Source organism: Pagrus pagrus, assembly GCF_965226575.1.
Source record: "Pagrus pagrus genome assembly, chromosome: 8".
In the NCBI taxonomy this organism is placed as follows: Eukaryota; Metazoa; Chordata; class Actinopteri; order Spariformes; family Sparidae; genus Pagrus; species Pagrus pagrus.
Genome location: NC_140192.1, coordinates 19,976,699 through 20,001,103, shown reverse-complemented (window position 1 = coordinate 20,001,103; position 24,405 = coordinate 19,976,699). Strand labels below are relative to the sequence as shown.

Here is a 24,405-nt window from a genome sequence, read left to right as displayed (position 1 = left end):
CTCCTCAAGATAAAGGCTGCTGCAGCAGCCATGTGTATTGAGTTTGGACCATTCCTGAGGGTATCCTGTTCTTATCAGGGGTCAGATAAGCTCATTTCACAGCCCCTCACCTCTACTCGGCTACCAACAGGAACCCGCTCTGACAACAGCTGACCTCATCGACTTTTTCCTCAGTGTTTGTGGTTGAAAAGGGAGGTAACTTGCCGACTGAACCTTTCTAGGAGCTACAGTTGTGGCAAAATCAAATATGTCCTCTTTAGATCTTTGAAACAAACAGGACAACCTTGACATTCCCGATGGGGAGTGTTGAGACTGCAGACTCTGTCACAATCCAGTTTCAAGATTAAAATGTGTCTTCAGTGTCTGTAGACTAGGTAAATTTCCACAGCAGATGACAGGAAAAGCATATAACTTCATCTCAACACCCTTGTTCCTATGGTTGTTTTCATGAGCCTTCCATTAGGCTTAGTACACGGCTTCAGTGGGTTCTTTCAGCTAATCGTCTTGAACTTGGGAGGCCAGATGAGGGAGAAAGCACCGACATCTAGTTCGGAGTCTCACCTTGGCTTACCAGTCTAAGGGCCCCTTTTCCTACATCACGTCTCCTGAGGACCCCCTCCCAGCCACTGCACCCCATCCCGGCCCTGCAGGCATCTCAGGCTGACAGCTCTTGAGCCAGACACTGGCAGTACAACAGAGCAGTCATAATTGGCCCCTATTCATTTCTCAGGGATAATCCTCGCCTAGGTCGAGCCTTTTCTGTTCCTAGCGTCATTTTTTTGCTAATGTTTACACAAGGTATGTATCGGTTTCTCCTCCTCCTCCTGAGGCTTTTGCTCCTGCTGTGAGGCTGTATACCCTGCATGTGTGTTTTAACGTGTGTCTGAGCGCTCTTCTCCTCCAGCGTGGCTGCTAGAGCTCAAGACCTGAAGTCACAAAGGCCTTGTGAATGTCTGACTCACAGACAACTGTCAGCGTTCAATAGGCTGGATTAAGATGGAGCGCAGAACTGAGCGCACCCTGACATGTTGACATGTTCTACTAAGTGCATTTCAAGGTGGATTTAGCTTGTTTGCTCCATTGTGGAGGGACAGAGGAGACACAATTGCTAAATGGGACCGACTATTCTTGAGATGGAGGGTGAACTTTACTCCCGCTGTCTGGGCTAGGACTGACACCAGCTTCATTCTCAGGGTGAGTGAGGCTGCTGTGGATCCTGAGGAGGTTCAGGGGTTTCAGAGAGCTCTGTCCTTAACCAAACAAACACAGTGGAATTTCTGCCATTGTTGGTGCAGAGGGTTGAGTGACAGGGCTGCATAGCAGAGGTGCCTGTCAGCAGAAACGACTCCGGGTCAAAGTGTGACCACCCCTTACAACACTCAATATTCAGATTGAGCCATGTAGCATATTTTAAGATAAACGTGTACAAAACCACAGAGATGCATATTTACAACGACACCATCAGTGGTTCTCTGGATTTGTTTTTCGAATACTACTGTGAAAAGTGACAATTTAACAATAATTTTGAATTTTCTTTAACATAATAGTTCAATATTTTGAGACGTACCTAAAAAACACACTAACAGAATATATCTATTTTGTTTATGTTAAGTTGGGACGGAGCGAGGCTAGCTGTTCTCGCATTTGTAATCTTTATGCTAAGCTAGGCTAAGCGGCTGCAGGTTGTCGCTTCATATTTACGGTACAGGTGTGGTTCTTCTTATCTCATTCTTGGCAAGAAAGGAAATGAACATATTTTTAAAATACTGACTATCCCTCTTCTTTGTATAAAAAAAAAAAAAAAAGTTGATTTTTGAGTCTCATTCCCAGCTCGTCAAACACTGACACTTTTGGGTAGCGACCCTCCCGACCTACCATCCCAAAGTGTCAGTATTTGACGAGTTGGGAATGAGACTCAAAAATAAACTTTTCTTACAAACAGCACCTTTAAGTACTCACATTTCACTTTTTCTTTCTGTAACACAACTATTGGTTCCATCTTCTCTCAGTGCATGTGTTTTGTTTTTACAAATGGACACAACTCAGTGGAAAGGTACTGTTTCAACACAAATGTACTGTATGCCTATTATGTGTATTTGCACAAATTAATGCACATGGGTGAACACTATAAAAATGTAACAACCACACAGTCATTCATGTAGAACACAGAGCACTCAATCAGTAGGCATCATTACTTTAATGGTGACACTGTGAATTCCAATATGTTATTGCTTTACATATAAATTATGTATACAAAGCTTTAATGAAAATTACTCTTCTCTATTTACAATGACTAAAGTTGGCAGCCAGGTGACATCAGGCCTGCACTCCCCAGTTTTGGGTTTTAGCGCAGGTCATCATTAGCTGGCCGACCTGAAAGTTGAACCCTGACCCCCCCGTGGGGCACAGCTGAGGCTAACTGGTCAAGTATTGGGCCTGGAGCGACTGATCGACAACAATGAACAGATATCATTCAAACAGACAGATGAATAAATAAAAAACATCAAATAATGACTTTGATTTTGTGCGTGTGCAGCCATACTGTGCATAAATAACGGCAGATGAGAGAAAGGAGAAGGGAAGTAGAGGGTAAAAAGCAAACAGACATTACAGTTACACTAATGGCCTCAATAACTTCCCTCACGTAGCCTTGGGCCCACCCTGAGGTCTCTGAAGTGGCTCGTTAAGCACAGGAACATAGACTCAATTACCCTGGGCAAACACGCTGCTACCGCTCAGTGTTGTGTTGGTTGGCTGGTTGGTTGGCTCTGTCTGTCCCCTGGCCATCCACCCCCTCCGCTCCACCCTGTGCCCCCCAGGCCCCTGCCGTGCAGCGCTGCAGCATGTGAGCCCTCTGTGCTCCGAGTGATAGAGTCAAGCTGTTCCTGCTGAGCGGAGGTCAGGGTCCTTCAGTCAGCACCTCGGCCCTGAACAGAGCACACAGGAATCCCCCTTCCCTCCCTAACCAGAGCTGAAACTCAGCTCTCTCTCTCTCTCCTCTGGCCATGGCCCAAATAAACCTGGTACCTCTCTCGCTCTCTCTTTTTCCTCTCCCCATCTCCTGGCACACTGTCACTCCCCTCATCGAAATCATTAATCAGACTGGGCAGATTAGACGTAAAAAATAAAATAAACTACACCCAGCAGCCTCCTCTTAGGTCCCCCAATTTCTGTAGCAACCCACTTCATTGACACTCCTCCTCCTCCCTCATCCTCTACTTAATAAAGCCAAGATGTCCAGTACAGCCAACAGGTTGAACATCTGGGCACTTTGGCCAACTGTGAGAGTCGATTACTGCTTTATTGATATAAACAGCTCACCTTATCTTCAAGGGTGATGACTCTTAAGGCCTAACCTGCCATCCATGTAAATACACAACAGATAACCTTATCAGTTTGGCACCAATAAAGCCAGTCTGCTGTCAAACTTCTTCCAAAAGCACATATCTTTTATAGGGATTAAAGGGATTAAATGTGCAACCTGAATGCATTCAGGCTTATGTTTTATCCAGTGACTACCTTATCCTGTCTTCTATTCTGGCTAAGAAAAAAAGGGGAGAATTGGAGGGCAATAGTGCCACCTTTGGGTGAGGCTGAGTAGTACAGTTATAGCAGAGCTCTGTTATCAGTGGGTTATCCTGTGTCTGGGCTGTGGCATCCGCACAGCTTTTGACAGCACATGTTTGTAGTCCCATGTAGTTTCATACACTGGGATGGAGGAGGGCATGGGAGGGAAAGGAAGGGGTCTGCTGGGCCCTAAACAAGCCAGGGCCCCCTGGCCAGGTCTGAGCTGGCTGACTGACAGGCGGCCCACCGACTGTTTGTGTGTGTCCATGGGAAATGGGGCGGTGTCGCTGCGGCGACGGCCCTGGGGCTATCCATCAGTGTCATGGAGAGGGTTTGTAGGGGGGTGTATGGTATGTGTCACCTCCAAGACTAATGGACAGGAAGTACAGCCGGAGAAACAACAATATTTGCAGAATATATATTCAGAAAAACGTTCGGGCTCGGTCCACGGTTCTTGTACGATTTCAACAAAACCCTGAGCGCAGGCTTTAATCCTGATTGATGAGCCTGTTTATTTAAAAGACGCTCGCTCTGCAGCCAGAGCTTTCACAAACCTGATCTATAGCTCCGTGCTTTAAGAGCATACACTCACAGCCTGCATGTATATGGGATAATCATGGTCTTGGTTATTACATGACATGTTAGTGACACTAACCTGGGCAGCCAGTGATGGCCTGTGAGGAGACCCTATTGCACAGGAAGTGCACTTTGAAACTGGGGGCCATTTTGGGGCCATATAGAAGGAGAGGGACGAGGAGAGCGAGCAGGATTAACCCAGCCTTACTTCTTTCTACCAAAGAGGGACCCCGTGTGCTAACTAATGTTCAGAGACCGAGGTGCTTAACCTCAGCAGCCGGTGACTGTGGCATCCAAGCCGGAGCGCTTTGTGATGTTGACCTTGGTCAGCTCCTCAGCACAGGTTGGGTGGATGCCTACTGTCTGCAACAAGTGGGAATATGTTGCTCCACACCTGAGACAAACACAAACACACACAGAGGTCATTCAAGTTGATTTTACTTACTCTCTTTTGACTTATAACTGTATAATTATTATCCTTTAATAAGTCTGTATTTTCCTCTAATTGTTTGCTACCCGTTTGTCCCCCATATGATGTGTATCTTATTTTGTAACAATTGCTTGTGCCTGTTGAGGACTTGAGGAAGGACTCGGCTATAAATCGTGTCTGTGATATGTTGTGTATTTTCATTGAGGCAGTTCATTGTTTGCACAGACACCTCGTCAGCAAGGTGCTATTAATTCTTGATTTTAAAGGACTTGTGGGCCAGAACTGGAGGTCAAACCAAACTACCATTACTCAGGTGTTCTTAGTGACATATTATGTTCAAATAAAACTGACAAAAGGAAGTAATCTTACAATACCACATCTCCTCAACTAGACAACTTAGAATAATATTTTTTTAATGCTTGGTTTGCTGTAAGAAATGGAGTAACAAAATGCCAGCTTTACCTTAACTAAATAATCTAAGATTTATTCAACTTACTGCAAGCCCAAAGCAAAGCCCTGTGTGACTTCTCCAGCATTTGGACCTGTGAAGTGCAGACCCAGGATCTTCTGGTCTCCATCCCTCTCACAGACCACCTGAGGAGGGAGAAAACTGAAGTTAAGCCAGGGAGGTGTTGGTGGCAGTTGTGCACCCTTTCAATGGCTTCCTCATCTGCTTCTGGCTATAGCTAAATATATATAACTAACGTGGTGTATTGAATGCCATCAATATCTTCTCCAAAATACCTAAAAATAAATAAATTAATAAAACAAACAAACAAACAACACCTCAGGTTTGCAGTGTAACTCTACCTTTAAGTAACACTGGCTGGCATCGCGCTCTGCCACAGTGAATTCCAGAGGCTTGTAGAAAGCATGGTAGACCTACACAGACATAAAAACAGGACAAATCATATCAACAGGAGAAATATAAATAAATACAGAAAGTACTATTGTGGTCCTCAAAACTGAGCAGTTTAATTTCGTGTTCTGCCAACAGCCACTTCTTACTTCACAGTGATCTTTGCTTTTTTAAAATGTTAACAGAAACTCTGAGGAAGTTTTCTGCGGTGATGATGATCTCTTCTTGTGCACATTGTGCAAAATGTTTTGCAATACTTTCTGGAAAATGCAACCAAAAACATTTTGCAGACTATACACAATGCCAAATGAGAATTAAGATTTAATTCATTAATTTTAGTATCAGTTTATGGGCCCAAACTTACAAACTGGATTTTGTTGAATTACCTTATATGCTGTAATTCAAACTGCATAAAATCTGAATAAAAATCTCTTGCTTGCTCATTATTGCGATTGATTTCAAACTCCACACCTAAAAACTGTGTGTAGTGTGTTGTATTCTTTTGGCGAACGTGCCGACACAAGTTGTGAGGGCCGTGCAGCTGTCGGGGGCCGGTGCGAGAGCTCCTCCTCAGATCTCAGCGCGCCTGTCATCACCCTATACACACCTCAATCAGGCCTCCTGCTCGCCTGTCAGTCACAGTGTGGAGCACCACCTCGCCGGCTAAACCGTTTATCAGCGGCCTCGCGCAGGTGTTGGCTAGCATCTGGCACACTGCTCACGTATGCAAGCACGTAAAATACGAAGCCGCTTGCTGTTGCATTGTATGCTTGTGTCAATGTTTGTTTATGGGTTATGGAACATTGTATCTTTTATACAGGTTGATGACAGTAACAAGCCACTGACACTGCCTGTGTACCTTTCTTTGTGCATGTAGCCATTCATTTAATGGTGGAGAAACAAAACCTATGATACAACAAAGTTACAGTTACAAGTGTGGACCAATGCCGCAGCCGTTCTGTGTTGTTATATGATAAAGAATACTTAAAGCAATTAGCAATTTCTGATTAGCAACATAATTGCTTCTACATATTATGAGATTTGTTGTTTAATTAATTTAATTTTGAGCAACTAACCAAGTACACACATCAAACATTTTGCATATCAAAATTAAATTGCTAAAACATTGCCGTTTACTTTATTATATATTAATTAAAAAAGAACATATCTCATTGTATCATATGCAAAAAGATTATGTTTTACTTTATGAGGCATTTCACATGGCACTCGCGCTGCAAAGTCAGGTCTCACGAAGGCCTGCTGTATAAATGTGAGCTTTCTTGACGGGTAATCCAAATGTTACAAAAACATATTTTTTTTACCACAGTAAAGTTCTGTATAGTAAATTTATATTGAAAGTTAAATGAGTCATTATGAAAAAACTACCAAAAATCTCACCATTTTCGATTTTATATCAATTTGAAATGTGAAGGGCTTTCTTTCAAAATACTACAAAACCATTCCGGAAATATTATATTAGTAGTCGGAAATTCAATGCTTATCACAGCAACACATCCACCACATCTGTCCACATCTTACCTCGATGCCATCTTTTCCAAGCCTCTTCTCAGCCTCCTCCTCAGATAGACCCACGCAGCTGTACTCGAGGGGGGTGAACACTGTGGTGGGCACCTGACACATACACAAACACACATAATTGATTGATTAGATGTTTGACAATAAATTTGGCAACCATTATGATGATTCAATCTACCTTCAGTCACTTTTCAAGCAAAAAGTCCAAACCATTCTTTAGTTATGTGAATATAAAGACACTCAATATGATAATACCTCTATTAATACTTTAAGAAGAGTTGAATGCAAGTATACAAAGAAAAAGGATAGGATGAAAAATGACATTTGGAAAGTGCTGGTATGTTTATGTCATGACTCATCCTGATGAGAGGCCTGAAGTACAATAAGATGTGAGGGTACATCAGAGACTCCAACCACAACACACAATGGATTCTTATAATTAGCTTCAAATTTGAGAACAAAAGGCTCAAAAAGCAGCACAAACACAAGCTGTGGAAAGATGGAGAGAAATGATCAGCTTCTGTGTGTGCGTGTGAGTCTGTGACTTACGCTGTCATAGTTCATGAGCTCAGTGCTGTGGTGAGCCAGTCGGCGGGCGAGAAGCTTTCCTGCTTTAATGGCTGTTGGGGTCAATTCAGGACGCCCCTAAAACAAGAGACAGGAGACATTACTAATTATTTCTGTGAATCAAACACATAAGATCTAGGTCTACTTCTTGAAGCTGCAAATTATTATAAAGATTTGTTGACCTTGTTATAACAGAAGTCTGAAGTGTAAACCATTTGGTCATCTTTTTCTGACTGCACACATTAATTGTCAGTGCAGACACAGTGTAAATGCAGACACACAACAGACAAGGTGAGTCAGTGACTGACTGACTGAGTGACGGCTAATCATTTAATCCATCCAGCTCGCTTAAAAAATGCTCTGCTTCTTTGTTTTTCCCTTTATTGTTCTGGATGTCTGCGAAAACAGACAAACACATTCACTTAGACACCCTCGCATGCACACACACACACACACACACACATACATACAACTGAGTGGTGCAGGAAACAGTAGGGCTGCAGGGCAATTCTAAAGACATGACTAAAACCTGTGAAATTACCACCGCACATCCTGTTGTCCAAAACATCTCCTGCACTCTGCATGTACGTAAGTGGATGTGTGTTCTGGTATTCCAGTAAGTGTCATTCATCATTATAATGCATTTCTTGGCACACTTTTCCGAGATGGAAAAAAAACGACAACAAAGCACTGGACAAATTGAGTTATCAACCCTCCTACTTAAAAAGAAAAAAAAGACGAATAAAAAAAATCCTCGTCTGTGCTGTGAAAAGCTGACAGACGGACTGGGGCGAAGTACGGCTCATCAAAGCGTACTGTCAATCAAAACGAGTATGTATGTGTCATGAGGCCTGGGAGGCAGGAAGGAAGCACACAGCTGGTCGCTGTGAAAAAACAACAGTGACGTTACATGCAGCAGGTAGAACTAGTATTAACACGGCTGGTTCAGTGGCCATGCCAATGATTACATGACAGCAGGTTGGATTAACCTCACTTAGTACTCGGTCTTCTGCCAAGTCCTCGCTTGTCTTTTATGTGAACGCAAACAGAAAACCTATAAGATAAAGATTAACATTTGTTTAGCCAGCTCTTTACATCTAAAATACCACACATCTTTATGACCTTAATTCAAATGATTTATAACTATGTAGCATTTTTCCATCTATTACCATTGATGTTATCAGGGCCGATTCTGCCGTCATTGTTGTGTTCATAATGCCTACCTCGCCAATGTCGCCGAAAGCATAGATGTTTGGCACCGAGGTGGACTCGTCGGCGCCCACAACTATTTTCCCCGTCTCCTTGTTGAGTTGCACACCAAGCTTGTCCAGGCCCAGGACTTTGGTTTCAGGGGCTCTGCCTGAGTTCAATGGGAGGAAACAACACAAGGAGAAGATTACATTACGAGTCAGGAGAGAACGAGGTGTGGGAGAGGAGGGAGGCTCTCTGTACAGTCTGCCTGAGGTTTTTTAGGTCACCATTGCCGATCCAACACAGAAAACCTTATTCAAATAAAGAAGGGGTTATCAAAAGCATGGTGGACTGCAAAGAGGAGCTCAGTACACTGTTCCTAACCCCTATGGTGGAATGCGACTAGAGAACTAAGAGTAAGGACTTAAAACAATAAGGAAACAATATGGTTTCCTGATTCACCTTCATGGGTCACAATTGATGATAAACTCTGCAGTTAACCCTTCCAAACTCTACCTGCAGATTTACCAAACAATAAAGATTTACTGCCATCAAATTTTAATCATAAATTCATTTTCATATATCAAGCGACACGACTTGGGCTCTACATTCATTCTAGCAGGAATGTTTACCATGGTCACTAGCTTATTTTTAAGCCTTTTAGCTTGTTTGCGATTTAGTAGAAAACTGAGCTGACACTGATGGGAATGTCATTACTGCTGCATGTATTTAGTCGTATAGCACGTATAAGACAAATTATAATTTTGACCGGATGGTGGTGCTTGATAAAAAGTCAGAGGTTCACCAAAGTTATTAGAATTTAGATATGTCACTCTAAATCAAAACTGTTAATGTCACAGTAGTGCTACACAATGACATCATGGGGACTGAATGTCTGTAACTAAGTTCATAGAAATGTGTCCAACAGCTGCAGAAATATTCTGTGTGAACCAAAGTGGTGGTCATTACCATACCAAGAGTTTTAGCACTAGCACAGCTAAAAAAAAAAAACACTGGCTGATACCAGCCTCTCAAATGTGAGAAGTTGCTGCTTTTCTTAGTTTTATATAACTGTGACATGAACATCTCTGGGTTTTGGACTGTTTGTTGGACAAAACAAGCTATTAACTATCAACAATTCCCAGCTCAAGTCTTAAACCACCAGTACCAGCATTGGCCTTAAAATAAAAAATGAAGGTCAAATCCTAATTTAGAACTCTTAAATTAGAAAACAACAACATCTGGCCAGCTGAGAGAGAGAGAGAGAGGGGAGGGGAAACGGATGAGCAGCTGGGAATCAGTATCCCATCGACCCCAGGGATACTCCAAGGTGTGATTTTTGACACTTCCTGGGGGACGGCTGACTGATGCTGTCGACACTGAGTCTCTATGGTGATGGTGCGTGGACCGCTCACCGCCCCCTCTCCTTTCCATAGCTCCTCGCAACCTGCCTGGGTAGGATAATAAACACCCAGCCCTGAGCTACCCATGTAGATGCTATCGGACAGCAAAAATAACAAACCCCCGAGACCCTTTTTCCTGGCTGGAGCCGAAGAACAACGTCCTCCCCCTGCTCTCAGACCAGGGGGGCTACAGGGACTAGTGCTCGAGTGCTCCACAGCATGGGTGGCTGAAGGCCATGGGGAGCACAGAGATGGAGGGGAGAGGGGAAGTTAGGCAGTCATGACCAATTCCCAAAGGAGGGACTAAATATTTTCTTGTCCTGTATGTCCACTGGAACAGTCTACATACACGTCATTCTCTAAATGGCATAATTTAAAGAGAATTATAGTGAAATTTTTGTTTCAATGAATGAGTAATGCAGCAATACAGCTGTAATCACATAAAATACATACTCACACTTGTTATGAAATTTTACATATTATAAGATTTACTATCATTCATTAATATGTATTTATTGGTTTATTATGAGATATTTAATCATATAAATACTAAGTCTCTTCACTTAACGGTTGATGAAGGCAGTGAAATGAAAGCAGTGTCAAGAAAAATTATCGACTCCACATGTATAATGAGTTTTGAACACATCAACAGTTTTAAACTGAACTGTGTAGAATTTAGACTCTTATATTGATGTGTGTTAGCTGATAATAATTGCTTTAATAATCCTGCTTCACAGGATGATAAATACATTGATAAGAATAAATTTCTCAAGCTGAAACATCAAATACAAATACTAGAATTTCAGCATTTATTACTGTACTCTAAAAATATCAATAATGGCTGACAAAAACCCATATCAGTAGGATCTGACTGTAAGTATAGACTTTCTCTTTACATATGTGGCCTTCCTGTCTGTAGCTCCAGTCACAGCTCTACTGTAGCAGTGACCAGAGCACCATTGTAGGGCGAGGACACAACAACAGTTGGCCAGCTGATAACACAGGCCCACACTGCGGTCCAACAGATAGACCAATCTGAACAAAGTATGTTGTGACATCAAGCGGAAGCCTCTAGACTGCTAGGCTAATTAGCCACAACAACCCTCCTAAAGCTGTGGAAATGAGAGCTGGACACTTATCTGATCAATCAAATGAACAAAGACAAAGGGCACTGTTACTGTTGGCCTAATAGATCGTACAGGATGCAAAAAAATCAATGACGTGTTCTAGTTCATGGCAAAAAACACTGCAAGATGCAAATTTAAAAAGAGCTCACTAGCTGCAGAAAATCTTGTATGATCTGTACATAATAAAACATGTCATGGGAATGGGAAATGTCGTGAGTACTCATTGAATTACATTTATTCTTCAGACAGATTGGTTCACTTCAGCATCATCACTGTTCTATACTGTGTCCCAAAATGAAGTGTTGGCAAGCAAAACCTTAGTTCACCACCATCACAGCTTGGTCTTAACTGATCACAACGAGATTCTACTCATCTCAACAATAGCTCTCTTAGCCACCAGAAACATAAAAATTGTAGACACATAACATATATGCTATGCCATGACAACACAAATGCTGTATTTAATTTCAGATGTTTAGTTTTATATCCTGCTGTTCAGCTACTATTCAGTTTTGAATGCCTATACTGCTTTAGTACTCTGTAGCAGATATTCTGTGACTGACAGTTATCATATCCTTGCCCAGAAACTGTCTCTGTCATTCAAATAATATCAGACTATTTTCAGTCATTTCCCAGTTCAACGACTGCAAACCCACAGGGTAATACGATCAGATTAAGAGACTGAAGAGCAACATTCGGGAACGTAACTGATAAAACTGAGATGGACAAATGTCCTTTCAAAAGAACTAGGAAATGTTTTTAAATAAGTACTGTAGATTGCAGTGAGGAGGAAGGCTAATGTGCCCACTGTCCACATGCAGACAGGAAGTGTGGAAATGCTCTGTTTCCTGGTGTGTTTCTGCAGGCACACCTGGACAGGGGAGCGGCCATGAGGCCAGGAAGGCGCAGGGGAAAGGTGGAGGGAGGCAGGGCCGTGGAGAAGGATGTGGCAGACAGTGGTGATACTGTCCCCCGGTCCCCTCTGGCCTTTAATAACTCCACAGAGACCTGGGACGCTGCCTGGCCCCTGGTGTAAGGTCACAGTAAAGGGAAGTGGCCTTGTACTCATAACTCCTGCATGCTCACATCAAAGAGCAGAGGCCACGTTCTTACTGGTCCTCACTAAACTGTATGGGAACAAAAGCTATCAGGGATAGAGCTGGGTCTTCCCAGGTTTTAGCTAGTAGCACTAAAACAAGGATACTGCTGCTGGTGTTACAACAATTTCCGAAAACTATTTTAAATCTAAACACCGGCTACGTTTACATGCACGCTAATATTACACTATTATTCCGAATATGATGATATTCAGAATTTGATATGGGTCATGTAAATAGCATGTTCTGTTTGGATAATCTGGATGAGGCCTTAATCAAAATATAGCATTTTCTGATTAAAACATTTGGGATATGACCAAACTGTAAAGGTGTTTTAGGAACATTCTATGAGCACGTATACAGCACATTCACATTCAGATTATGTGTCTCTATTGGGGTTTTTAATTGCAGTCTGTGACACACAGCCGCTTGCCTGTTTACAGTCAGCTCTGTGCGTTGTCATGGATGCATTGTACACAAACCAACTAGTCAACAGTTTTCAAAGCTAGGGTGGAGACACATGCCCAAAAGGCCACTTTTCTGGTTCGAAGGAAAAACACACCCATTTTTAAAGATTACTGTAGACTTGGATATCAATCAATCATATTTTTGGATATGTCTAAATCTTGCAACGCCAACCCTTTCATGATGGTGGTTGAAGAAATGATGAAAGAGGGAGGCTGTGTTTGCACAGTCTTAGAAACTAAGAAAAAAATCTTATTCTGAGGCGAAGTGGCACAAGCGGCTGAAGATGTTTCACGTCTCCATATTTGGACTTTCTTTACTTTGAATTTCTTTACTCCTCTATGACAATAGAATGAATATCTTTAAGTTGTGGACAAAACAAGACATTTGGGGATGTTATTTTGGGCTTTGCGAAACCCTGATCGACATTTTTCACAAATTTCTAATATTTTAGACTGAACATTAATCCATGAATTGAGATAACAGATAGATTAATCGCCAGTGAAAATAATGTTGGTTAGTTGCAGCCCTAATACTGTGCATGTAAAGTCATTGTTTTAATATAAGATGATGGAACTTGGATGGATGAAAGTTGTGGTGATTGAAATCATTTCTACAATTTAATGTAAAAGGAAACATGAAAGAGCACAAACAAGGCTAAATACTCAACACTTGTAGTATGGATTGGAAATAGTTTCAATGGCTGGTCTTGCTGGCTCCCAAAATGTCTAAAAAGTGTCCCAAAAAGTACTTCCCTGAGTTTGGGTGAGAACTCTCTCTCTAATGAATGTAGGAAACGTGAGGGTTGCAGCAGCTCACGCAAGCCAGAATACCTACTGATACATGCACTCAATACAAATGTCATTCTCACCAGCAGTCTCACGCGGAGACGATGTGGGAATTGAACCACAGGAGGGAAGAACGAACGTCATCTCAGCTGCAGGGTCACGCACATCCTTGCTGCTGTCACACGCATAGAGCAAGAGGGGACCCTGCCCCCCCCCTACCTCTCACAACACTCAAATACAGCGATAGTGTGTTGAAGTAGACACTGGAAATGCCTGGTAGTCAGATTTTCAGAAGTACTGCCTGTCTTTGAAAGCACTCAACACAAATAAATCAACAGCCCTTGACGGATGTTCCCTCCATTGTTACTCATAGTGCTGGAGGAACAGGAGAAGTGAAATGATGGAACAGAGAATGGATAGCAGAGAAAGAGGAGGAGGAGGGCTGGTGGTAATGGCAGGCAGAGGGCCGCGGGCAGGGATGGCAGTGACAGATGCAGGGTTGGTTTCCGCAGGGCTGGCACGGGCAGGAAGACCCAGAGAGGGAGAACAAAGAGGGGAACGAGGTGACCCTGTGCCTGGGTGCATCCTGCCCCGTACTGCCCCTCTCCAAACAGAGAGCCAGAGAGCCAGCGGCGGGTGATTAACACTTCCCCTGGTCATTCCCATCATTCAGGCTTTATTACTTTGTTTTCAGCCTTGATTCCTCTGCTATCTGCTGACACTGCACTCTATTGAGGATGACAATGAAATTGATGGTGGCAGGGAGAAAAGTCATACCAGTGTTTTATTTCAGGGAGTCATGGGAAACAAAATGGCTGGTGCATTACATGTAAAACGGTCGATATGGAGTTCATTACTGCATTGTGCTGCACTGTGAACTGTATCTATTTACTGTCAATGTAACATCTGGTTGACTGTTATTTTTGTGTGGCAAGGCACCTTCATAATGCAAAAGACTGTAGCTGACTATAAATAATTCAGGCTCAAGCATCTGTCAGTGTTTTTTAGTCTTTTGGGAGAAGTTCAAGTCAAGTCTAAAGTCAGTCAAGTGAAGTACAAGTCAAGACAGACGTCTAAAGCATATCAAGTCTAGAATAGCACAGAAGAACGGAGAAGGAGAAGAAGATTTTCCTTTTAAAGGTATGTTAATAATGTTATATTCAAGATGTGAGGCTATGCCAGATTTGTTTTTCATTGGTCCTGGATTTTATCAGACCAAAACTTGATATTGAAAGGTTTTTGCTTTTAAGTCTTAAAACAAGTCAAAACTCACAGCAGTCAAGAGCAGGTCTTCAACCTTCATTTTTGTGACTTTTAGCTGACTTGTGTCCAGGTCTCATGTCTAGAGTCTTGGCATATCCTCTAGTCACATTAGGGCTGAACAATATTTCATTTATTTTGCAGATATTGCGATTGTGCTATGAGTTGCGATTCCAGCGGGAATGGTAATATTTGCATTTCATTTTCAATAAAACAATATTAAAATGATGATGATGAGATTTTTGCTGGGATTGTTCCAAACAAGCATCTAACTTACATCTGGAGAATACGGTTTGTAGCCCGGGGCATCTCTGTAGCACCAAAATACTTCATTTATTAATTGTACAGTGTGTTTTGATACATCTTACCTTCATCAAAAAATGTAAACTCTTGTGATTTGGATATTTCCCTTGGCAGCCACTTTGCCATATTCAGCTCTAACTTGCATGTCCATTAGCAACTTAATGAGCTTCCACCACTCTATTTAAGCCTTTCTAGAGGGAGTAACAAGTCTTCCTTAAGCATATTAACACAAATATTTCACTTTTCATTATCACATTAATTAAGGTTTGTTTCAGATTTAAGTGAACTGACCCAGAGGTGTGACCCATGCACCAACTTACCAACTGCCCATAACACAGAGTCGTAGGTGTCCTTGTGTTCGTTGCCCGTGTGGTTGTCTGTCCAGGTCACCTGCAGAGCTCCTGAGGAGAGCTTATCCACTCTCTTTGGGACACACTTCCATGCAAACTTGGTCCCATATGCCTCCATGTAGTCTGTCACTAGACCTGCCATTTGCTGCAGAAACCAAAAGAGAATTTAGACCTAGTACCATGACAAAAAACATCACTGCTGTGATGTGATGTGATGTGATGTGATGTGATATGATATGCAGTTTAGTTCAGGGAGCAATACCTGATCAAACCCCCGGAGGGCGATGCTGCGAACCATCGCTGTGGTGTCCAAGCCAATGCCAGTGAGGAAGCCTGCACACTCCAGAGCTACATCTGAGCAACACCAGGTTGAGGATTACACTACTTTTACATGTAAGGTAGCACCTGATGTGTGACCATGACCGATAAACACTGTTGTTCTTGCACAAGAATTAATCTTAAAACGAAAGGGGGAATCAGAGCCATGCAGCAGCATACCGACAAGAAAATGTTTGTTTTAGGTGCAAAGATTATTCAGAAATACCTTTTAAACCTGGTCTTATTAACTACATAGAAAAATATCATTGGCATAACGTAACTATTTCACAACAGATTACCAGTGGACTTCATACAGTGGCTCCATTTACAAGCTCTCTGGCAGGCAAAGGATACAGCTGGCTCCGACCACAAGCCTGCAAAACACAAAAAAGAGAAGCTCTTACACTAACAAATAATACAATAAATATTCATTGCATCATTTGTGCAGCACACATTGGCCAAATAAAATAAAGCAAGTCCGAAGTTGAAAATGTTTACTTTAAATCCTAGAATTAGAGAGGTGATGAATTACAAAACATCACCTCAGAGGGAGGTGAAGAGGTGTGAAGAAAACACGGACAGGAAAAGCTGTGTGTGTGTGTGTGTGTGTGTGTGTGTGTGTGTGTGCGTGTGTGTGTGGTCCAGGTGAATCACACTTCTAATCCAACCCTGAGATCAGTGATGTTGAGGAGAGCTAATTGCCAGTGTTTAGTCTAATCCCTGCAGATGGGGTGCGCCATGTTCAGGGCTCAAGTCCACACATTAGCTGACTGAGTGACGCCCGTCACCCGCATTGATGAGGCCCTTCTCTACCTTGTTTTTACCTCTCCAACCCAGACCTCCTTCCCCTCAAACTTGGCCCACCCGACAGCTCAGGCTGCCTGCGGCACATCCTGCCCTCGTCCATGCTATCATTAACCACTAAAAGCCCCGGTGCCCATTTTCTCGGTGTCTGTGTAATGCACAGCTGCGCTTAGCACGTATTGTGAAGTGGCTTAAAGAAGATTAGGCAAAGAGCTTTAGCTTGATTCTACACTTTCATCACTAAGAAACTGTCTCCTTTCCCCTAACCCTTCTTGCTTCTTGTTATACACTGGTCTGGAGTCTGTACAGCTGTTACATTTTTCAACTAGAAGATGATGCTATATGTCCTTAACAACCTGTCTGACCCCTTTCAACTATGGAGACATGTACGAGTATGCAGGCAAGAAACAGAAGTGATGGTAGAGCAAAAAAATTCACCCACTAGTTTTTGTGTCAATCTTTCTGAGGCACCAACTGTTAATCGCTGGCTGAACAGCCTCTCCAGCTGACTAATCATGGAGAAACTGACACTTTATGCATTATTTGGAAAGTTAACTACATAAAATGCCAAGGGACTACAGATGCAAATTAGCTTGAAGCTATAATCTGGTAGGGTGCATCAAATGGTGACATTTATGTTTGAGCTGTACACTGTCCCTTTAAAATAATCTGCCAGTCAGGAGAGTGGTACAATACTGTATCTCTGTTTGGCAGGACTGCTGTTATCTTAGCTTATAAAGCTAAAATGTACTGTTGAGAGCATGTTGGCTTGCGTGAGACAGTCTGTTACACTGTTCATGGTATTACACAGACAGAGACTGCAAAAGAGATCCTGTGATCATTTTGTTTTTCTACAAATGCTGGGAAGTTCTGCTGGAGCCATCTGTGGTTCTTTGCAATAAACTGCTGAAAGATACTCCCAGGAAGTGTGGTCCCTGTCCACTTTACAACACAACTCAGGGTTAGAGCCCTCATGCTGCTCCAACTCATTCAAGTAGTGGCCCATCCCTACACCAGTATCACAGTCCTGCTGGCACGTGTCTCAGTCCTTTCTCCTGATAGCATGATGATAGCAGCCAGCGCTGGGCTTTTGGCCCTGGGGGAAAATCTGTCACTCAGGTGTGTATGTGCTCTAAGACCCATTAGACACCCATCACTCGACTGTACCCCCTCCCACATCAGCCCTGCCAGCAGAAACAGCCTCTTGGACCTCACCTGCACGGCTGACAGCTCAGCAGCACAACAACATCTCCCGCTAGAGTGTGTGTGGTTTGTAGAGGAAGCTAAAGCTAATGCTAACCCCTTACAGCCTGCGGGGAGGTAGAGGACTCCACTAACCATCACGCACTAACATCAAAGTACTTCCTGAGCTCAAGTGTCTGAGTGGATAATTCTGCTTCATTCATACAAAAGTGTTTTGTTGAATGGGCTAATATTACAGAGGTAACTGTTAAGGATGGCTGCAACACATTCATGTTGATTTATTGACTATAAATGGTTTTGTATTGCCCCCAAGTGGTCAAAAGTCTGAATAGCATATGTATTACTATTCATATGCTTTATTGGAATAACATGCATTTTAGAATTAAATGGATAGAGGAACTTCTGCTGCTACGTCTGTCTGTAGTCTGTAGCAAGATGAAAAAAAAATAACTGAAGTGCTGTATACTCATCGCCAAAAACACAAGCACTTACCATCAACACAGAAAAAAAGGATCTAATTAAAAACAATTATAAACTCCATGCTCCAGGTGCAGACAGCTGAGATACATATGAAGCTTACATATCGGAATCATTGTTTCCGCTCATCTGTCACCGTGAAGCAAACAACAACCACAACCTAGGTACACCACAACCACTAGTCACCGTCTGCGCGTTGTGCCAAGAGGAAACATCGGGGAAGGACCAATTAACCAGGCGATGACAGGGGCTAAATGGCTGGATTAAAGGGCTTGTTCTGTAAAGGTCAGGATGCACGGCGCTAATCTGAATCATGAGGCGAAGACAGGCTGACAGGAAGGGAGAAAAACAAACTGCATGTCACTGATGAATGATTACAGTGCATGACAGTGGGACGTGTCGTGTCAGCGAGCAAGGTAGCGCAGCGAGCTAGAGCGACGCATTAATACTGCAGAGGTTACAGGTTCTGTTTTCCTTGTAGCTCATTGTATAGAGAACGCCATCAACAAACCTATATGTAGTTAAATGTATCAATTTAAGGCTGATATAATTACTTTGGGACTAAAGCAGTCGCAAAGTATTGCGTTAATGTTCACTGACTTTAATTTTGAGAGTTTTCGGGAAGAAAGGAAGATAAATCACTGAAGTTACACTGAGTTTTTACTTTCCCTCATCATAGCATATACTCTGACTGACTGGTTCATATCTGCTTCACAATATATGATACAATTTAATATAAAGTCTGTTTGTGTGTGTGTGTGTGTGTGTGTGTGTGTGTGTGTGTGTGTGTGTGTGTCTGTGTGCGCACACGTGGGCGTTCTCACGTTTTCCCAGGCGACTTTTTCAGCCAGAAGATGTCGTCACTGGTGATGCCGTGCTCCACTGCTCCAGGGATCTGTAACAAGTTAAAGCTGTGAACAGAACTGTCCAACCAACTATTAACAGATCTTTCAATGATGTTAGACACAACCAAAAGTTTGATCTCTAAAACCTGCCTTCTTTTGTGTTCCATAGTGTAATGCAATCACTGGACTACTCTGTTGCTGTAGGGTGTTTCTTCCTCATTTGTTTGACTACCTGGTAACCAATCAACCAAACAACGCATGCTGGCAGAGAAAATGCCAAACATCATGGGGAAATGATGAAAGCAATATTACTTACATTTGTGGGGTACTTGGGCCGTCCCCCTGTGGCGATCACAATGTTCTTAGTAGTCAGGATCGTCTGCATGAGAGGAGGAAAATGTGAGGTAACAGCCTTTGTTCATATCCTTCAAAAAATAAGGAAATGTCAAATGAAAGCAAAAGGTCTCCACAGTATTCTGCACACGGGATGATGGAAACCCTTCGAATTCACTCAAACAAGTAACATTTTATTACTATGGTGATTTCACTTCAAATGTATTAAGAGATTAAGAAGTACACACGGGAACTGTATGCAAATATAAAGCAGAATGCAATAATATATCATGTTTAATACATGATATTTCATCGACTACATAAAAATATGTGTATAAAACATGTTTTATAAAGTAATGAATTAGTTTTTTTCCAATGATCAGTTTGGGACTGACAGAAAGTATTGATAGATGTCTTATTTTGAATAAGCAGCCCACCTCTTTCCCTGCTTTGGTTAGTCCTTTAACAGTGTGTTCATCCACTAGGCTTCCTTTGATGTTCAGATACTTCACCTTCCTGCAAGACAGACAGTAAACAGTCGGTTACTCCTGGTGGTGCACTTACCTGTTGAAGATGCGCACACCACATACAGTAGCTGTTGTTGATTTTCTTGTAACCCCCATCATCATTTCTCTCACTTATTTCCTGCTAACACACAGTAAACTATCTACGTTTCATCTTTTAATCTACTGAAATCTAAATTAACTCCTGCAAAGTTAACTCAGACCATGATTTAGTTGCACAGAGCAGAGTAGATAGATAATGTTTCTGGTTATATTCTGCTTGTGTTACTATTCTCTCTCTTTTTGTACCAGCAGGAGAACAAGGGATGTGGACTAGATGTTGAGCTATATCTCTTCATGGATCATTATCATACATATAGAGTATTGGAATCAACAGTGGAGATGTGGACTATGCTGCATCCATTGTAACATCATAAATTCAGCCTTGGTTCAAAATTAAAATGTTTTACAAGGAAATTTCTAACCGGTTATGAAACAATCTTAAATCAATCTCAAATTCCTACTGATCCCGATATGTGACCTGCTTAAGGAAACAAGAAAACCTGACTTGAGGTTGAATAAGTCAAAAAAATAAAACTACGTTTTTATGGCAGAGTGCTGAGAATGAGCTGAGGAGACTAAAACAAAGTTTTACTTTAGACCGAGTTACTTTTTATTCACTTTTGTCTGCAGGGGCAGTCAGCAGCAACAAAAAAATGAAAGTACCTTACAGAAGCTTTAAGAAGAAAACCAAAGACATTTTACAGCCAGGGTTTTTTGTCTCCATCGGATGAGGATGAAAGATAACAGCAAGCAGAATTTGCATTTTTAATTGTAATTTTTGTTTTTGCCAGTTTTATAGATTTTGCTTTAGTTTTAAACGTATCTAAATTCAACCTCAGGTAAGCCATGCTGCTGCCATATAGAGATTGTACTTTGAAAAACATTTGTTTGGAATTGATCGTTGGATGTTTAATTCAGGATTAATCACATTTAATTTCAGTCCATTCATTCAATTTACAATGTCACTTTCAATTTTGATTGTGAAATAATTTGTTTAAAAATACTTCTCTGATGTCATTAGTCAGTAAGAGCATAAATCACACTCATATATAATTATCTAATAATCTAATCTAATTATTATTACTGATTAAAAATGAGATATTCATTGAACATCATCGCTCCTTTTTGCTATGTTTCTAATTAATACGCTTGACTGAAATGACAACTTGCACTTAGCTTAACAATGCTGCTAGTCTGAAAGCCTCTCAGTTGTTAATTAAAAGGAATATAAATCTTATTAGAAACATTACTTGATACGCTGTGTCCAAGGAAACAATGTTACTGGATTGAAAACATGTTAGGTTAAGCTTGGGCACATTCACACAGAGGTTAACACCTGTTTGCCCTCCAGCCAGCCACTCAATCAACATGTGGTCGCCAACTCTCAATCCCTCAGCTGTGTAACAAGAAATGTACAGCCTTCAGCGATATGTCACGTCTTAAAAATGTGCAAAAGTTAAAGAAAATGCGTCACAGGAATATAGGCTTGCTATGATAGTTACATTATCAAATTTTGGTACATATCTTTTAGACTTGTCAATATATGTACATGGCCTTGATACTGCCCATTGTGTTTACATGCTGTTTGTTTAACATTAGAATTTCACCAATATTTTATTCAACATTATGCACAAATAACTAGCAGGGTTTGTCCTACCATTACAGGACTTGTGCGGACATTAGTATTTTTTTTTAAACTTGATTGATTTTTATGTTGGAGATTTTAATATTCGTTCACATCCAAATTCTTATGTCTGAATATTTAGATATAAAAGTGCATGGCTCTTTAAAATAGTGTACTTTCATTATAATGCTTTTATGTTATTATTATGTAAATGGCATAAAATAGTCTCAAAATGAGACTATTTCTCATTTAATGCAGTTTTCTCTGAAACAATGTATCATCCAACAAAAATGAGTTACTGTGACAGGCCTACCTAAATATAATTGTTCTGTTATTGTATGGACATTCGATGGAAGCCCATTTCTGCCAGTTTAAGAAAACAAAAATCAGCTATTATATGAAACATCATTACTCAAAGAAAAAGGTGTTAATAAAGTAAACACAGCTGGTGTCACCTACTTGTCCTGCAGCTGAACTCTGTGACCCCAGTTCAGAGACCTGACATGGTTCTGAACAGCATCTGCCATGGTGGACCTGGAAAACACACCAAAGATAATACTATTAACAGACCCAGCCTCTGCATTCCTGAACACACTTAAGGGTACACAGTGGAAAAGATGCTTCATGCTGTGCCTGTGCTGATCAGTAGTTACTTTGGGTGTGTTGGTTCACAGACATAATAACACCCAGACATCATATATTCAAATTATAGTCTGGCAAGCCATAATTAAAGCTAATTATTTGGTCGTTCAGGGAACCATTAATGCAATTTTCACATCACTCACAGTATTGGATGTATAATCTTTAATGCTGCTTTTCTTTTCACATGTTTTAAGGTATCATGTCCTATTTGACTGACAGGCCAGTAATAAAATAAAGTAATAGCATCAATCCCATTGCAAAGAAGAAATTCATCTTCCAACCACAACTGCAATGCCATCACTAGATGGTGCTGTTTAGCCATTTGTTTACATTTCCCTCAAGCCGATGAAAAAACATAAGGGGAAAGTTTTGATTGACTTACCAGTCATGGCTGATTGGCTCTGAGATCTGCCAGCCATACTTCTTAGCATCTTTGACTGCAGTACCGAGTAAAGCAGCCTGGTGCATGAGCTTCTTAGGAATGCAGCCAACATTGACACATGTACCACCAAGACCCCATTTGGTGCCTGTTCAGACAAGCATTTCCAGAGGATTAAACAAAGGTGCCTTTCATGTTTTTTGTAATGAACGAGCACTGCAGGTTGACAAAAATATATTTTACCTTTAACAGATGGCTCCACATAATCTAGGACAGCGACTTTCTGTCCTAACTGTGCCGCTGTAAATACGGATATTATGTGAGTGTGATATTAGAAATTACAGTGTAAATCATATCTGCCCAAACATTAAAGAATAACAGGCTCAGATCTCACCTTCTTTGGAACACGCGAGGCCTCCTGACCCACCACCGATAACCACCAGGTCATAGTCATACTTCCCTGTAGGAGCATAATGGATGATGAATGGTACAAACAGTAGACTAGTTGATGTACACAGTATAGTATAGATAGCCAATTAGTGTTGCATTTACCTCACCTATAAAGGCTTTTCTACCAATTACAAACCTGTCTCCCCTGAGGAGGTTGGTACTTGATCTCCACCATCCAAACTTATGGCAATTAAACTTATACACAGGGTACAAACATTCTTTACTTCATTATACAACACAACACACCTATTTAATTTAAAAGAATGTGTCGTGCTACTTCTTCTCAGTATAGAGGGCAAGCAGCATGAAGTGTAGATATTTTGTTTAATTAAGGCTCGCTTGTTGTTGGTCGTATGCCAACTGTACCCTCTTCTCCATGTGGCGCACAGCAGCAGAATAGTGCGAAATATTACGTCACTTTAGCAACAAGCATCAAACTAACATTCTCTTCATTAGTTTACGAACATGTTATTACCGCAGAACACGTTTTCGGGGCGAACATGAACATAACTTCATCAACACAACCTTATAACGCTGTAACTTGCCAAATAATACATGTTTAACCACAGAAAAGAGCAAGAGCTCTGCTTTATAATAAGGCCAATAAGAATAACACCATACACGACATATACAATATTAAGAGTCGTTTTATTAGAATGGACGTAGGCTGGGTGGGAAAACTATAACTATAATGTTAGTTATAGTAATTAACAGGAAAACAAATATCCAGCAGATCCACCTGAGTTAGTTAGCAGAGCAGCTGGTTTGTATGTTAGCGGTGTGCTGACGGAAACAAGGCCAGCTATTAACCTGACCCCCTTCTTTTCTCCGTATCTCCAAAATATACTGAAACAACACACTGTTACCTGTCAGGTTTCTTGTCAAAACATGAAAACAATTAGTCCTTTTCCACCGGTGTCTGCCCCTACAGAAGGCAGCCATGTTGTTATTATGAAAGGGACCCTGGCCGGATATGTGGTGGCTAGAGAACTGCCTGAAAGAAAAGAGTCGTACGCAACAGGCTTTCATTAAAATGTGTTTATAAATAATACATATTTCCAATTAACTCAAAAAATGTAATTCTTGATAAATACAATGGGATAATCCTAAATCTTTTTGTTGTTGTTGTCACATTTTTCCATAGGCCTATATCAGTCTACATGAAAATAATAAGGAAATTAAAGAAATATGGGATAATATGGTTGAAGATTATTATATGAGCTAATGATTTCTCACTATTCCACC

At 41.3% G+C, this 24,405-nt stretch overlaps 1 protein-coding gene across 1 annotated transcript; it reads right to left on the bottom strand.

Annotated features, from left to right (window-relative positions):
• Positions 1 to 2,178: 2,178 nt before the first annotated feature.
• On the bottom strand, positions 2,179 to 24,117 carry txnrd2.2 (thioredoxin reductase 2, tandem duplicate 2). The gene is made up of 17 exons (XM_084359285.1): positions 24,027 to 24,117; positions 23,105 to 23,170; positions 22,954 to 23,010; positions 22,714 to 22,858; positions 22,149 to 22,223; positions 19,937 to 20,015; positions 19,483 to 19,545; positions 19,146 to 19,216; positions 16,192 to 16,211; positions 15,782 to 15,873; positions 15,490 to 15,664; positions 8,759 to 8,895; positions 7,518 to 7,613; positions 6,972 to 7,064; positions 5,384 to 5,455; positions 5,070 to 5,167; positions 2,179 to 4,537 (listed from the first exon to the last, which is right to left on the bottom strand). The coding sequence occupies exons 1-17, from the start codon at positions 24,100 to 24,102 to the stop codon at positions 4,414 to 4,416; spliced, it is 1,539 nt and encodes a 512-aa protein (XP_084215411.1). The 5' UTR covers positions 24,103 to 24,117; the 3' UTR covers positions 2,179 to 4,413.
• Positions 24,118 to 24,405: the final 288 nt, after the last annotated feature.